The 16,840-nt window shown below is 43.5% G+C and overlaps 1 protein-coding gene across 1 annotated transcript; it reads right to left on the reverse strand.

Moving 5' to 3' along the window:
- Nucleotides 1–1,389: 1,389 nt before the first annotated feature.
- Nucleotides 1,390–12,997, reverse strand: n4bp1 (nedd4 binding protein 1). The gene is made up of 12 exons (XM_058076283.2): nucleotides 12,465–12,997; nucleotides 8,875–9,102; nucleotides 8,483–8,656; nucleotides 7,840–8,384; nucleotides 7,455–7,782; nucleotides 6,299–6,631; nucleotides 5,968–6,197; nucleotides 5,714–5,844; nucleotides 5,540–5,636; nucleotides 4,718–4,825; nucleotides 4,497–4,595; nucleotides 1,390–2,873 (listed from the first exon to the last, which is right to left on the reverse strand). The coding sequence occupies exons 1-12, from the start codon at nucleotides 12,774–12,776 to the stop codon at nucleotides 2,519–2,521; spliced, it is 2,940 nt and encodes a 979-aa protein (XP_057932266.2). The 5' UTR covers nucleotides 12,777–12,997; the 3' UTR covers nucleotides 1,390–2,518.
- Between the last annotated feature and the right edge of the window lie 3,843 nt (nucleotides 12,998–16,840).

Consider the following 16,840-nt stretch of genomic DNA (forward strand, 5'->3'; position numbering starts at 1 on the left):
AGCAGCGGTAACACATCTGTTCCCTCCCACCGCCAAATGACGTCATCAATTCATCATCACAACATTCAAAAACTGACATCAAATGTAGGGAGTAAATAAAGACACGCAGACTGAATGCACCCTGCTGAGCCACTTCGGTTTCATTTGACTTTTTACCAATGATCGTCCTCAACAAATTTGAACATAAAAGTTGTCATGGAACGACCGAGTGTTCGGGCCACAGTGACGAAAATTAAAAGTAATATTTTTTACTTTATTCTCTGATATGTGCAAAATTTTCTAATAAATTTCACTTTTTCTCGGAAATGTACCACTTTATTGTTGTAAATTTACGTTATTGATATGAATGTACTACTGCCTGAATCCAGCACACCCGTCACAGAGCGCATGTGCAGAAACTAAGCACGAGTTACTGCCTCCCAGCTCTGGAGCAAATTTCCAACTGTCCACTGTATGGACACTTACTATGGGACCCATTATGTCATTGGATGGTCATATCACCGAGTACTTTGGTACGGGACAAAAATTTTAAAAATTCAAAAAACAAATAATAATAAAAAAACCCTTAAACTGTATTATGGAAAGCAGGAAGTGAACAAATGTAAGTTAGTGATTGTAAAAGTACCAGATGGAGGGGTAGGATTTAATAAGCTTTGCTTCTTCCTACTCCTTTTGGACATGTGGAACTGGGAACTGATTATGGGATGCACTCAATTGGAATCTGATGCATGTTCAAATGAAATAAAACCATTACCATTACCAGTGTCATCCAATGGTAATTGATATGTATTTATTCATCCTGAAAAGGAAACCATTATTTACATTCCTCTTTGACATGTTATATACATAAAGAACTGTCAGGAAACTCCTTTTATCTATACTTTGGCCATCATAGCACACTGAACAAAAAAGGGGGAAGGGTATCTCACCAGCAAGCGGACTGTGCTATTTTTGTCCCTCACTTACATAAAAGCACATGTCCCAAAAAAGCTATGTACAAACAGAAGTCAGTATACACAAAAAATGTATAATACAACAACAAAAAAATCCTTCAGCATAGTAAACACCACCATCGAGTGGAGTGCCCCCCCCCTTCCTGATTCCTTTGCCATGTTTCAGATAACACAAGGACATCATAGCAACAATAAGTCGCGTGATGGTCTGGGGCCGTTTTGCCGATTCAGGAACCATGAATTCTGCTGTCTGGCCAAAAAACCCTGAAGGAGAATGACAATGATCCAAAACGCCAGCTAGTCAAGCTCCGAATGGCTGAAGAAAAACCAAATGAAGACTTGGTAGCGGCCTAGTCAAAGTCCTGAGCTGAACCCTACTGATGCTGGCATGACCTTGAAAAGACGCTCCGTGCTGGAAAAGCCTCCAATTGCCTCCAATCACTTTTCATATACCATTGGATCTTTTCTCCCATGATGCCTTTCATTAAAAAATGACTAATATTTGTTGATCTGAAACATCTCAGGGCAGCAAACGTGCAAAAATCAGGACTGGGGGGTAACCACTTTTCCCCACCGGTGTATTTGTGTGGGGATGCACATCACACCAGGCATGCAGGGGAACTTCCTGTCGCTCCCCCATGAATGCCAAATATCAACTTAAGTGTACATACGTCCTCGCCACAACCGCACAGTGGAAAGATGGTTTGCGACGGCAACCCACGGAACAACACAAAGAAATCCAGAGAACCGTGTGACCATGACCATGTGATGCGGATGCTGCTGGAGTGGCCAATGCCAACGTGACAAACCAAAGGCGATGCCCTGCTAGCACTAATCCAAAGTAAAGGTTAGTAGTATATTCCGCCAACCCTCAGGTGTCCTCGTAGTGTATGAACATGACATCAAAGTCCAAATATACATTTTGGAGAGATAGAAAATGTGCAATGTTGCCTTCAATTCAGCAACAGGATGATTGTGTCATGGATGTATTTACAAACGTTGCACGAGTGGCTTTTTGTGTTGTTACTTCATCCATGTAAAAATGGTACTTTAAGCATTTCCAAAGGTCTGTTGGACATGTATTAGGTAGTAGTACACATGTGTTATGGCAACACCGGAGATGCCCGCTACTGGCAGGGGCAAACAAAACAAAACGCAGCCAGAACACCTCCCTGATGCGACCCTGACTAACACACGCAGGCATTGAAAGCTCACACATGTAAACACTATCTGATAGTTGTTTAGAACCCGCAAAGCATGCTGGGTAAGTGTGGGCTTCCCAGCATGCCTTGCAGGTTCTAAACAAATATGAAACGGTGCTCTTTTCCATACCCGCACCGCGAGTGTGCTGCCTGTCCTTGAATGTTAGTTTTGGTTGCACTGTGAGCGAGGCAAGCATTGGGTTGATAAGGTCCTTTTTGGTCTGTGGTGTGTGTGTTTAAAAAACAAAAACAAGAAAAACTCCTCAAGCAGGTTGAATCCAACAGGTGAGACGGTTTTCCCAATAACCAGCAACATTATGGGGGTGATTACGGGGTGGAACTGGAGGGTCCCCGGTGGGTACATCATCCCAGCAGCAGCCCCGACAGGGCGTTCAAGTCTCTCATGTACGGGTTCTCGCTGAGGATGCGGTCAATTTGCTGCTTCTGGTCGGGGAAGATGTCACACAGCTGCCTCCGCAGCGCCGACGTCTCCCCCGGCGAACGCTGGGGGGGTGGCGAGGGGGAGGGCGAGGCGGTACGGCGGCCTGGGTGGGGCCACTGCACGGTGGGCTGGGGCATCAGGGAAGGTGGCGGCTGGGGAGCCACTGCGGGGGTCCACGGGGCGGAGTGCAGGGCCTGCACGTACAGCGGCTGCTGCTGCTGCGAGGACGGACGCAGGTCTGGCGGTCTCAGTGGAGGAGGGGCGAAGGGAAGTTGTCTAAAAGGAAACGGTGCGGGATCATGATTAATTATCAATTGACTTTAAAGGCCATCCTCATGTCAAAGATTTATTCTATTATGACTTGATTTAAAAAAAAAAAAGACCATTCATTGATTTTCATCTTATCTTCAGCTTACATTGAAAGGCATACTTCCTGTGTCAGATGTGCACTCCACATTGAAACATTTACAATAAAAAAAAGCTCTTGTGGCTGTGGAGGAGGTGGAGCAAGTGACGATCCTACCAGGAACTGCTGCTTAAAGGCCACGTTTACGTGAATTTGTGGGGTTGGTGAAATATTTTCCTCTATTCTACCCACTTGTGTTGAAGGCTGTCCCTGGAACACTGGACTGTGTAACGGCACGCCAAGGCTAATGTGCTCACGGCGGTTATTGCATGGCTAATTCCAGCGAGGCACGTGCCAGTAAAGCATATCATACGCCACCTGATACAATATTAGTGGATGTTATTATTGGTGACGGTGGCTCTGCTTGTGTGCGTCCGTTGCCGGCGTCACCCTTCTAGACCTGATTTGCTTGCACTCACTCGTCTTTCTGGCCCATCTTGCAGTGAATCTGTCAGTTTCAGTCAGTAAATACATAATGTGTATAGAAATAGTATTTTTGGACTATAAGTTGCTCTGGAATATAAGTCGCACAAGGCCAAAAATGCATAATTAGGTCGAATAAAATATACATAAGTCACACTGGAGTTTAAGTCGCATTTTATGTGGGTAATTTATTTGTGGGTAACAGACATTACGTCATCTTTGAAGGCGAGTTCTAACATTAATAAAAGAATAGAGAACAGGCTGAATAGGTGTAAGATATGCTAACACGATGCTTATTCATTCATTCGTTTTCTACCGCTTATCCTCACGAGGGTTGCGAGGGTGCTGGAGCCTATCCCAGCCATCTTCGGGCGAGAGGCGGGGTACATCCTGGACTGGTGGCCAGCCAATCCCAGGGCACATATAGACAAACAACCATTCACACTCACATTCATACCTATGGACAATTTGGAGTGGCTAATTAACCTAGCATGTTTTTGGAATGTGGGAGGAAACCGGAGTACCCGGAGAAAACCCACGCATGCACGGGGAGAACATGCAAACTCCACACAGAGATGGCCGAGGGTTGAATTGAACCCTGGTCTCCGAGCTGTGAGGTCTGCGCGCTAACCACTTGACCACCGTGCCGCCCCCAATGCTTATTCAGCTACACAAAAAATAAACATGAACAGAAAAGGTTTAAGTACAGTAACTTATGCCAGTCCCTAACGAGTTCCTCACTTACTCCAAACTTACTCTCTGCTGCTCGATTACCGTTTCCAGCTGCAAATTTCATTACTTGCAGCTTGTGGTCTGCAGAATATGATTTTCTTTTGGGGGTGTTTCTTTTGTGTTCTGTCCTTCTCAGTTGTCTTTGCTGTTTAAATATTGAATTAAGGAGTAGGAGATATTGCTGCAAAAGTCTAGACAACAAGTGCGACTTATAGTCGGGAAAATACGGTGATTCATTCACCATGATGGGGATTCATTCCAGGGCTCCTTTTTGCGGTGTCTGTGTCACATACTGACTGTGACACCAAATAAACTTGTCTTTACGGAGAGTTCTGTACCTGTTTCTACGAAGGAAGAGGTCCAGATGAGGTCCGTTTCTGCCCAAAGGATCATCAGGGATCATGAAGTGGTCCTCCACAAACGTGAACTGAAGTAACCTGTCAGCAAAGGACAAGCGACTTGGCAAACAGGCCAGAGACGGCACCAGGCCGACACGTGTGCATCCCGTGTCTATTACAACACGTGTCGGGTGACGTTATGCGAATGACTCATCAATCACCTCTCCAGAATGATCTTGCGCCAGGTCTCAGAAGAGTTGACAAAGTCTCTCAGATTGTCGTTGGTTACGATGACCCCCTCCGTTTTTTCCGCTAAATGAAGCAGGAATCTAAGAGAAACGGCAAGGATTAAACATGTAGGCTTTGCTTTCTTCAACTTTGAACCCTGCAGCTTATACAGCTGCTTTACGACCATGTCCTCATCATCTGCTGTACATCAGAACTACTAATCGTTTATACGGGGCCATTTGGGAGTCACGAGCTGTAAGGAAACATTACTCACCGTGTCATCTTAAACTCATCACACAGCAACTTAACACTAAAACGGTATACCTAAGAAATATACAAGATAAGTACCAATGTGGGTCTAAAATGTAACTTCATCCTATAATGCATCTCGTTACTGGCCAATGGCTCCCTCTGGTGGCGAGGCAGCCGTAATTATTCCAAATGACGGCACTTTAATTTCTACTATGCTACACTCTTCTGCACTCTGTGTATGCTAGTGGCCCCGTCTCCACCCACAGTTCATGTTGTTGTTTAATGGAAGAAACAGAGTGAACTCTCTTGTTTGGAGGGGAGAGACAAGGAAAAGGAATGACACATGCCAGCATATGAAGGCCAGCAAAAGTTCATTTCATGTATTGTTTTCATTGTCTCAGGCCTGGAGCCTGAGACATTTTTCTTTCTAAACAAGAACTCTTTGAGATCTTTTGACATCGTTCTGCGGTGCAGTGTCGAACACGTGTCCATGTTGGCCAGTCGGCTATTGATTGGCAGACACAGGCGTGGAAGGCATGTGTTTGTGTGTCATAGGTGAGCACCTGTCATCGTGTGACGCTATCCTTTGGCCACACACCTCTCTGGAGGGGGTGAAGGAGAGCAACCGCAGGTCTTCTAGCTGATTTAAAAAATGTTGTTCTGCAGGAAAAGCCATGAAAGGAAATGATTGAAGAGACTACACGATGCAGCTCATGCACACACATTGCTGTACGTACCCGTCGTCAACGGGTCTCTCTTCTGGCGCCACTGAGGAACAAATACAGTGATCTCCCTGTGGCCCCGCCTCCAAAATGTCTCCACTGCAAGGGCTATTCCTCGACAGGAGAAGAACCGATGCAGGCCGTGACTGAAGAGAAAGATGATGAGAACAAGGAAGAAGATTGGAAATAGCTTAATAGTCGGATTGGAAATAAAATCTAAAATAACTGATGATACATTTATTTATTGTGAATTCGTCTTCTTCACTCACGCCATAGCCACATTGCTGCCATCTATGATGATGTGGCGCAGCTCCGGCCGTCCTGGTTCGTTGGGGAGCTTTAGAGTGTACGGCGTTGTTAATGACTGGTGGAAACGAGCCAAGCCGGTCACCGGGGGGGCCTGGGGATTGGTTGCAGGAGGGTTCCTGGCCGCACTGCCATGGAAGCCCATGTGGCCGATGGTCTGATAGGGCGAAGGCCGGCTTGTCGTTAGAGCCGCCTGAAGAGACAGAGGGACATCCAATCATGTCCGTACATCCTTGAGGTTCAAATATTGCAAATGAGCGTGTGTGCGCTTTCCACCAGACAAGCACCACCTACATTTGGAGTGGATGACACAGACGTGGTGCTGGCCGTCAGCCACTGGGGGGCGCTGCGCAGGGCTGTCACACTCTCAACTTTCATTGACCCGCCCAAAGTCCGAGTCCCGCTTCTTGACACGTGATCTCTCTGGGAAATGCTGCCCCCTCCCCGTGCCAAGTAGTCTGTTCTGGATCCGGTCTGGGTGTCAGCGTGTGCCACTGTCACCTTGGATGTCCGAGCATCCGCCGTTTTGACATTGATGACCGGGACGTCTTCATCATCATCAATGGTTATGACCTCATAGTTCCCTGCTCCTCCTTGGGCACTGGAGCTCCTTTTGATGGTGATGGCCTGTAAAACAATGCAATGCAAATATTAAGAGACTACACTTCAACAGCAGTGTTTCCCATCTGTTAGGTGCCACCTACTGTAACTCCCACATGGTACTGTGTTTCTTACTCGCTAACCAAACACACGCAGCCACGAAGGCGGAGCTATTTGCCGCTGGAGCAGAGATGCCGACATGCAGGGCACTCCACAAGCATTAGGCGGGGAGCGAGCGTGGAGCCCAACCTTTTTGGACTTGCGATACAGCTAGGAAGAGAGAGCCATGTTGTTTGGGGACACCTCGCCTTCCCGGCCAACATAAACCTGTTGTACCCAAAATGCGAGCACAGGGCCGATTGTGGACTGTTTTTTTCTCTCGTCTGTCACTTTGAGCACATACAATGTTCTAAAGGCAGCCCTTGGAGTTAATCCAGGTGATCGGTATTGGCTGGTTGCACTCATGTATGATCAGTATCTGAATCGCAGCATAAAACCCTGATGGGAGCATCCCTTCAAAGTATGGAAAGATTCCATTTATACAGAAGGACGACTACTTTGGTGAAATTCACAACCAATTAACTGTGATAAAGGAGGTGTTACTCTAATGATCAAGCTGAAATGCTGATTAATAAATGAACAGAGATTTGTCTTTAAATATAAAAATATACACGAGGCCAGAGAGAAGACTCAAAGCTGATCATTTAGTGTTCACGGCTCTTGGTTTTGTTCCAGTTACACGACTATCCAGCCCATATGCAGGAAGCATAAGCCACATTCCCCTTTGGAACTTCCACCATGGCTAACCAGCCTTGGAGGAGACATGGGGACATGGCTTTAAGGATGTTACCTGTTGGGTGCTGGTCTCACTTCCACTGCACTGCCTCCGGTGGCCCAGGCCATTGCTTCTTGCTCCATACTGGTTTGGCTTAATGTTCTCTTTGGACCTCCCTGGCTCCCATTCCTTCTCGACAGAGCGAGAGGATAGCGTGGAGGAAGCCGATGGAAGGTCTGAGGAGTGCACATTGTTCGCTTTACTGTCTTTTGTTCCTCTTTTTATTCCTCCCTCGCAATTCTTTGTTTCTGCGACAATTTTCTCTAGAATGAGGAAGGTGTCTTCCGTCTGTCCCGTCTCCTTGATGACACGCTCCACGACGTCTTGCTGGTAACCCATGGTTCTAAAGAAAACACGCCGTCAATATGAAATCAAACTCAGGACGTACTGTGATGCTCACCTGAAAAAATTGACTAAGCAGCGCAGGTTGGTTTCCGGGCTGACCACCTCATTGTCGTCCGTGATAGCCTCACTGGGCTCCAGTATGATGGGGCCAGCAACTGTGTTTGCTTTAGCTGAAGAAGAGGAATACAATGTCGATGAAGCAGATGGGGTTTTGGATCGGCAGCTGCCGGCGTGCCCATCTCTGTCCCTGTGTCGCTCCCTGTCCCTTGACCTCTCTGGGGACTCGTCCCTGCGCTCCAGAGAATACTGTCTCTTTGTGTCCCGAGGTTCGCTTTCAGAAAAGCGGCGCTTGTGTGAGGGCCTGCTGCCATTCAGGAGGACTAGCTCAGGACCCAAACCGATGCCTCCTCCTGCTGCTCCTAATGCTGCTGTTGTTGCGGATGCCGCTTTTCCGGCACCGTCTCCAAAAGCCTTTGTCCCTCTGTCCTCAAAGCTGGTGTCTAGGATGCGAATGGACAGCTCCGTCACAGGGGTGCTACTCTGTGAACGGTCTTGGTCGATCTCCACAACGCAAGGATGCAGGTTCTGGTTGAGCTGAGCCTGAGAGACACAACACAATCAGGCCAAGATGGAATGTTCCAGAACGTGGCAGGCAAGAACAGGCAGCCTAAACAAAAACAATCATGTCAAAAACACACCAGAGAGGGGGTACTTGTGCTGGTCGGACTGTGAGCCAATCCCAGTAGCTCTTCTTTCAGGGCACTGGGCAGCAGAAGAAGCTCCATGGTGTATTTATCATCCCTTTCCTCCACAAAGGACTTGAATGCTCGTTTCACCGCTTGCTCTCGATCACTGAGTAAACTTCGTTTCTCCTGTTAGACAAAATGGCAGAGTTTTGGAAATGAACAGTTAAAGTGTTTCAGCCCTAATTGTGGCATACCCCGAATAACATGTCTCCGGTTCTTCTTACTTTCTATTATCAAATGTTTGTTTGTGAAATGTTACTGTGGAGGAGCGATTACAATGGAGCTGGCTGCACTGTGTTTTAAAAAATAGACCTTTTTCAGACGAACAACCCTGCTAGACGCACCTGGAAAAGTGCAACAAATTGCTGAACTCGGCTCTGCGCCATGACGACGGGCTCAGCACGGCCCAACAACCGCAGGCGCCCCGGCTCAGGGACTAAAACCTCAGCGCTGGTGTCCCGTACAAGTCTGTCTAGGAAGAGGCCCCGGGCTCCAGCAAAGATACAGTGCATGTCCACTGGGTACCGCTCGTCTTTCTTCAGTTCGGGGTCACAAAGTCCCCGGACATATTCCTATGCAAAATCAAGGAAGAAAAAAAACATTTCAGGACAGTCCATTTTAGCCGTTTAAATGACCCTGCAGTTAAAAATCAAACACGACTGGAACATTCCAGTCCAGGGAGGAGCCCACCTCTTATTAAAAGAAATAAACCTATGAGAACGAGGGTGCCAATAATTGAAACGGCCATAAAAATCTCTATTTTGACACTTGTCTCAGTCACGGTGCAACCAAATATAACACCTTATGGCCCACTCAACATAACTGCACAACACCATCTATGGGGGAATCAAAATACTTTGTGGGTTACACATTTGAATAAAATAGTTTTTCATTTGTATAATGGTGTGTAAACGTCTATTGTGATACCGGCATAGTTTGTGTGAGTTGTGTTATTTTGGTCGCACCGCGAGTGAGGCAGGCATTTGGGGTCAATAAGCTCTTGTAGTGTAAATATCAAGCTGATTCACTGCACATGAAAGAACACCTCCAAAAGTAAGTAAACGTTGCCTCCAACTACTTTATGTACAACTCCGGCTTTACCGATGCCGGGCAAACAAGGTGGCTTTTATACCAATAAACCGCCTATTTCTGGAGGTAAGAACAAAATGGCTGGTGTTCCTGCATTTTTTTTTTTAAAATCAAACGTCCACATAATTGCCTAGTTGTGAATATGGAGAATGTGCACTGTTTCATACAGACATTTCTAGAAAATCATACACACACAATTTTTTTAAGATATACGTAACTGAATAAACTTGACACGCCTCACACACACACACACACACACACACACACACACACACATTCAGGGAATCTCCTGGCACTGGAAGTTGAATGAATCAGCTGCCAGTTAGTCTGGTGACTTCCTTACAGGTTTCTTGTGTCACATGTAAGGTTCGTTGAATCGATGCACCAACAAATACCGATGTCGTAGCGAGTATTTGAAATGACTCAACAATCAGCGGGACAGAAAGCTAGGTTTCGGTGTAGAAAGAGAAGCTGATGTCACGTATTTGGGCTTGTGTCAAAGTGAAACCATCACTAACATTAGTAGATACGTGTTTGAAGGAATGAGTTTCCAGTGGAATTCCAGCAGACAGACACACGCCATTATTATTATTTGAGTTCACTTTATGTTTTAAGCCAAACACTTGATAACATATGTTCAATGGAGACCATAGTAAAATGCAGACAAGAACGAAGAGCAGATAAACATTACGATTGTCACGACTGGGATGTGCACAATGACATTAACGGAGTTCAGGCAGCACTATGCTGTCACATTTGTACCCTCAGACACAAAGTACACAGTGAACATAGTACGGTCATCCCTCGTAATGTCAAGGTTCCATTATCACTCCCTCGCTATTTAACATTTTTTCTGAAATGAATTGATACATGATCGCTGTTTCATGGTAGCCTATGGTCTATTAGTAGTCAAAACATATTGAAATACAAGTACAATACGTACAGTGTAGTGGTATTCGGGTCACTCTGAGACAGTAATGACACAAAACATTGAGCCATGACCATAACAAGACATCCAAAGTGAGTGAAGGAAGGCTATTGCAGGTATTTCCTTCCTGCAGCTGCAGACTCTATAAATAAACTGCTCCAAAAATCCTGTAGAATAACTGTGCAATAAACCATGCAATAACTAAGTGCAATAATTGTGACATACTGTAAAGCTGTGACTGTCAACATGTAATGTATATACAGTAGTTGTTTTTAGCCTACATAATGTCTTTGCGGGAGTAATAAAGGCATATCTTATCTTTTATAAAGTCATGATATCCATGATATCTCGCTGGCTTGTTAGCTAACTAGCTAGTGGTGTCCCTGCAGCATTAGTGTTGCACAATGCGTTACCGTGTAAACAATTGATAACAACATTGTAATGGTGACTAATTCCAAAAGTTTGATAAACTTTGATCACCTGGAGTGCTGTCCACATATGGCCAGCCAGGTTGTTTGTTCTTTAGGGTTTTTCCTCATTAACATGTACATGATTAACATTTAACTCACTGACTTTCGATACTGTACGGTGAATACAAGTACACATGTACAAAATACATGTGATTAGACAGCAAATATAAAACGCTAGCATCACAGTGCAATCCATTTCAGTGATGTAGCTCCCAATAGCTGCATGAGCTACCTCATAAATACAACGTACATTAACACGCTAATGTAGTCCCTACCTAATCATTCATAAAATAAAAAAACAGATTGCAGTGTCTTTCAATATCGGCGTTCAACCAGCAATTGAAACATTAGAATAATTATGATTGGTTACTTACATCTTTCATTCTCCGCTCTGCCGTCTTGTCAGTGGGAGTGGTCCAGCTGAGAAAATGTCTTCTACCCTTCGTTTCAAGTGTGGTTCCGGACCAGACTTGGTTTCAAGGACTACAACCCCTTAGCCTTTAACCCTCGACTTAACGGGATACTTTGGACTTGTTTGACATGCAGTTGTGTGGCTGCAACACCCACATTGTCATCTGCTGTGGAACACATACATAAACAAGATGGCCGCCGCGACGCTCAAGGCAGATGCATCTTCACATAGGCGACAAAGCGCATTAATACGAATATTCTTCACAAAAGTAACCCCAGCCACGAACTGGAACTACATTTCTCATTACTGAAAATCCGAGCAGAAGTGGGCTCACAGGACCAAGTTTGGGGTACGTCACTATTGATGGACTACACTGCTGATAGAAATGTCATACAACTTCCTGTGAAAAAATACAATCTATCCCCTCAACAAGAATTGGGACACCACTTGAGTCTCATGAATGTGCAAAGCCAAGGGGTTCAGGGCTAAGATAAGTGGTAAGGTGTGGAATTGGGATTCGGCTTTACCGTTCTATGAAGAAAGGTTAGTTCAGCCAAAATGTTCGAGCATGTTATGACTGATGAAATACCATGTTTTGACATTCCTAAAAATTCAGCATGAGTTTGTGCGTCACCTCGGTGAGCAGGATATGGTGAGCTTTGCTTCTCCCTACTCCTTTTTGGACATATGTGCATGTGGTCCATTCAATACAGGAATACTACTACTTTACTGCGCTTCGGACTTTGGGTGTATGGAGAGTTATTTATGCCGTTATGTGCATTGTTTTAAGCTCCAAAATATAAAAACAGCGTAAGGGTGAGGGGGGTGCATGGGGGCCCTGACATTGGTGCTACGCCCCTGTGCTGTTGTTTGGCACTGGCTGCTCGTCAGGGAAACTACACATCACAAGTTCAATACCCCACATCCTCCCAGCAGTTGTACACGTCCACTCAGAAACACCTGTTCATGCCTCACGACTGGTCACGGTGGCATGTCCCAGTATTTGGAGACGCAGAGCTCTAAAATGTACCTCACCTTTGCTTTGGAAACGTCGTCAGGATTTCCTCGGAGCTGTAGCCATATCTGGCGCGCAGCTGTGCTGCCGTGTGCTTGTCCCGTGTGGTCCAACAGCCCGATAATAGTGAACGTCACTTTGAAAACACGCTCCACTCGAGGCCGGGCGAATTTCAGCTCGTCTTCTTTATTCTCCAGGACGGTAAACTCATCGACCGTCTGCGTGTCTTGTTGCTGCCTCGCGGCCGACGAGGGGAGCCTGTTGTTCGGCTGCTCCACGCACGCGAGCTCGGTGACTCGCTTCATACCGAGAAGGGGCCGCGTTGTTGACATTAGCGTCTCTCGGTGTTAGCGTCGCCTCGGCCGAGCAGGTCTCAATTTTCCAAGCCGTCGGCGATGTTAGGACCCTTTGGTATCTTCATGGCCTCTTTAGTAAGCAATACGGGGCGGTAGAGCGAGGTTTATAACGTCTGATATAAAGAACACCACAGCCAGGTTAGCTAAGAAGTCGGAAGCAGCCGATGACGTATGCGGAAAGTCCCACTTATGACGTCATCAACGGCCGACAAGCCAGTGTGTACTCCACTGTTTATCTGTTAAAGACTTGTGGCTTTGCGCAAGCAAACTGCACTCTGACCTTTATTCTTACGACATAGAAAAACCTTAAGCGTCTATCTGGTGTAGACGAAGACGGATGTTTTTATTCCACTGTACATGTTTGAAAGCCCCCACTTCCTGAGGCAGTTAGAAGCCAGCAATAGCTGTTGATGAGGTCAATTTAAAATATTTGTGCAGGCCTTATATAGGTGTCGCTGAATGAATTGTGCTGTAAAACTACTCATTTCTACTTGCACAAAACATGGAAATATGGTGGGTCATTTGTGCTTAAATCCAATTATTTGTTCTTATTATTCTAATACTATTTTAAAATGCGTGTATCTACAAAATAAGTTAAAAAAAATATCGCACTATTTTTGAATGCAAGTAGCCACACACAAACAAAATTAAGTATGTCATGTGTGCTAAAACAAAGATATTGTCATTCTTCCGTTATTTTTAAATGCCTGTGTCTTCTTTAACAAAATTGATAACCCCGAGTCTACAAAGGAAATGTTTGAAACATTTAATTTTGATGATAGCACTCATCTACATTCACAGGAAAATTGCAATTTCTCATGGAAAAGTAACATTTCATGTTTAAATATTATTCACCAAATCAAGTTCAATTGAGACCTAGTGACTTCTTTTAAAGGCTATTCAAAACCACATTATTTTTATTTGTTCTCAGTGAGTCATTTATTTTCAAAATATGAAATATTTTCATGTGTTAAATATTTCCTTTCAAAATAAGACAACAAAAATCCTGTAATTCTTCTTCATTTCAAGGTTGTAGCAGCCGCAGCCTCTAGATGGCGCTGTAAGCCTCAGCATGTCAGCACTGCACTGGGATGACAGGAATACATGCCTCAAGATATCAGTATGTATATTTGACACTGTTTCACTTCAGACACACACGGAATAGGTTTTGTTGTTACAATTCCGTTGAATTATCTAAAAGATTGTCTGAGAGACAAATACTACCTGATCTTAACTGACTTTTATCAACAGAGATCAGTATTTTACAAAATGCTAAAACGCCTAAACATGTGGAGCAGCCACTATTTTAAGGTGATGTTTTCAGGATGTAAAACCATAAGGAAACAGCGACTGTGCCGTGGGTCCAAGGGGAAACATGCCTGCGGGGGAGAACATTTATGAGCACTTAAAGCAGGAATACGCTGATTCTCTTTACGAGTCCACTAGATAGCCATCACCCTGGTTGCTCCACTGTAATATAAGTGTAGTATCATGTAAGTGTCTTAGAAGCGGCGCAGCTTTGTGTTGAACAAACATATTCAACACGCCTCCAGACACAAACAGTACAGGGTAGAACCACCAAGATGGAACTCAAACAGACCTCTGATTTGTTTGGGTTTGAACATCTAAAAATATATCAACAATTAAAAAAATGACAAACTAGAGAGAGAGAGTGTAACTCGCCACTGGTAACGCCTAACAATAATGTACACCAAATTACTGTCGTTAATGAAGAAGGAATCTTCCTAACCCTAACCACTAATAAGTTCTTCATTACTTCCTCAGGAAGTAAATGTACTGTGCGTGCCTTAGTTCCTCAGTACAACTACTCTACTCCTTCCTTGGAAAACCTTCCCCAGATCCCGTTTGTCGAGTCTTCAACTCTCACCTCCGGCAGATCTTGGCCTGCGTCCCGGGGGAGGACCGGGATATTGAGTCCGAATGGGCCATATTCTGGGCCTCCATTGCTGAGGCAGCCGATCGGAGCTGCGGCTGCAAGGTGGTCAGTGCCAGTGGGGGCGGCAGGCCCCGAACCCGATGGTGGACACCAGAGGTCAGGCCTGCCGTCAAGCTGAAGAAGGAGTTCTATCGATCATGTATGGCTTGTGGGACTCCTGAAGCAGCTGACAGGTACCATCAGACCAGGCGGCACGCGGCTTCCAGGGTGGTCAAGGCAAAAACCTGGGTGTGGGAGGAATTGGACCAAATCCGGTCCACACCCTTTATAGTGGCTTTGGGGGCCTGCTGACCTGGACTGAGGATGTAGTAGGACGGTGAAAGGAATACTTTGAGGCCCTTCTCAATCGCACTGAAATACTCCATAATACTCCATACAGGAAGCAGAGTCAGAGTACAGTACAGTTAGATAGATAGATAGATAGATAGATAGATAGATAGATAGATAGATAGATAGATAGATAGATAGATAGATGATAGATAGATAGATAGATACTAGATAGATAGATACTAGATAGATAGATACTAGATAGATAGATAGATAGATAGATAGATAGATAGATAGATGATAGATAGATAGATAGATAGATAGATAGATAGATAGATAGATGATAGATAGATAGATAGATAGATAGATAGGTAGATAGATAGATAGATAGATACTAGATAGATAGATAGATAGATAGATAGGTAGATAGATAGATAGATAGATAGATAGATAGATGATAGATAGATAGATAGATAGATAGATAGATAGGTAGATAGATAGATAGATAGATAGATAGATAGATAGATAGATAGATGATAGATAGATAGATAGATAGATAGATAGATAGATAGATAGATGATAGATAGATAGATAGATAGATAGATAGGTAGATAGATCGATAGATAGATAGATAGATAGATGATAGATAGATAGATAGATAGATAGATGATAGATAGATAGATAGATAGATAGATAGATAGATAGATAGATAGATGATAGATAGATAGATAGATAGATAGATGATAGATAGATAGATAGATAGATAGATAGATAGATAGATGATAGATAGATAGATAGATAGATAGATAGATAGATAGATAGATAGATAGATAGATGATAGATAGATAGATAGATAGATAGATAGATAGATAGATAGATAGATAGATGATAGATAGATAGATAGATAGATAGATAGATAGATAGATAGATGATAGATAGATAGATAGATAGATAGATAGATGATAGATAAATAGATAGATAGATAGATAGATAGATAGATAGATTTATTGTTATTGTACAATAACACAGCAGTGAAATTGCCAATGAAATGTCGTTGCCTGGCTCCCGTATAATAATAAATAATAAATAATAAATAATAAATAATAAATAATAAATAATAAATAATAAATAATAAATAATAAATAATAAATAATAAATAATAAATAATAAATAATAAATAATAAATAATAAATAATAAATAATAAATAATAAATAATAAATAATAAATAATAAATAATAAATAATAAATAATAAATAATAAATAATAAATAATAAAATAACAACAACAAAAACAATGATCAAAATCACAACAAGATGTTTCCAATTCATCATAAATGAATGCAATAATAACAATTACATGTTGAAAAACACATTTGCGTAATTACGGGATTTACGGCCCACAGCCCAATTGGCTTATTTTTTAAAAGCTTGATCGTAGAACCAATTCTCATTCTATTAAAAATCTGTCTGTTTTTGCAAAAGCATAAGTATGCTAACAATAAAAAGACATGATATAGTGTATGTAACATGGTACGTGTATATGTAGTATACATAGATATAATAAATGCAACATTAGTCTGTCATATGTAAACATATATCATTGTGTCTTCCTACATTATGACCAGAACAAGATGCCGGAAGCGTTCCCAAGGGAAATCACGCTCCCACCAGAAACCAAGCCAACAGTATGGCGACCGGTCCAAGGTGTGCCCCGCCTCTCCCCCAAGGCTCCAGTGAGACCAAGCGGCGTAGAAAATGAATGCATCACAGCTCACAGCTAACTACCAGTTGTGATTATGATGATGTTCTGCCTACA

This window comes from Doryrhamphus excisus, linkage group LG1 (assembly GCF_037039965.1).
Source record: "Doryrhamphus excisus strain RoL-2023G ecotype Guam linkage group LG1, RoL_Dexc_Guam_v1.1, whole genome shotgun sequence".
Lineage (NCBI taxonomy): Eukaryota > Metazoa > Chordata > Actinopteri > Syngnathiformes > Syngnathidae > Doryrhamphus > Doryrhamphus excisus.

Excerpts from the sequence above, each read along its gene's own strand:
- n4bp1 (XM_058076283.2), bottom strand. The coding sequence starts at position 12,776 with ATGTCAACAACGCGGCCCCTTCTCGGTATGAAGCGAGTCACCGAGCTC. Across the intron at positions 7,783-7,839 it reads TGCTTAGTCAATTTTTTCAG|AACCATGGGTTACCAGCAAG; the intron begins GTGAGCATCACA and ends TGTTTTCTTTAG. Across the intron at positions 6,198-6,298 it reads CTGTGTCATCCACTCCAAAT|GCGGCTCTAACGACAAGCCG; the intron begins GTAGGTGGTGCT and ends CTGTCTCTTCAG.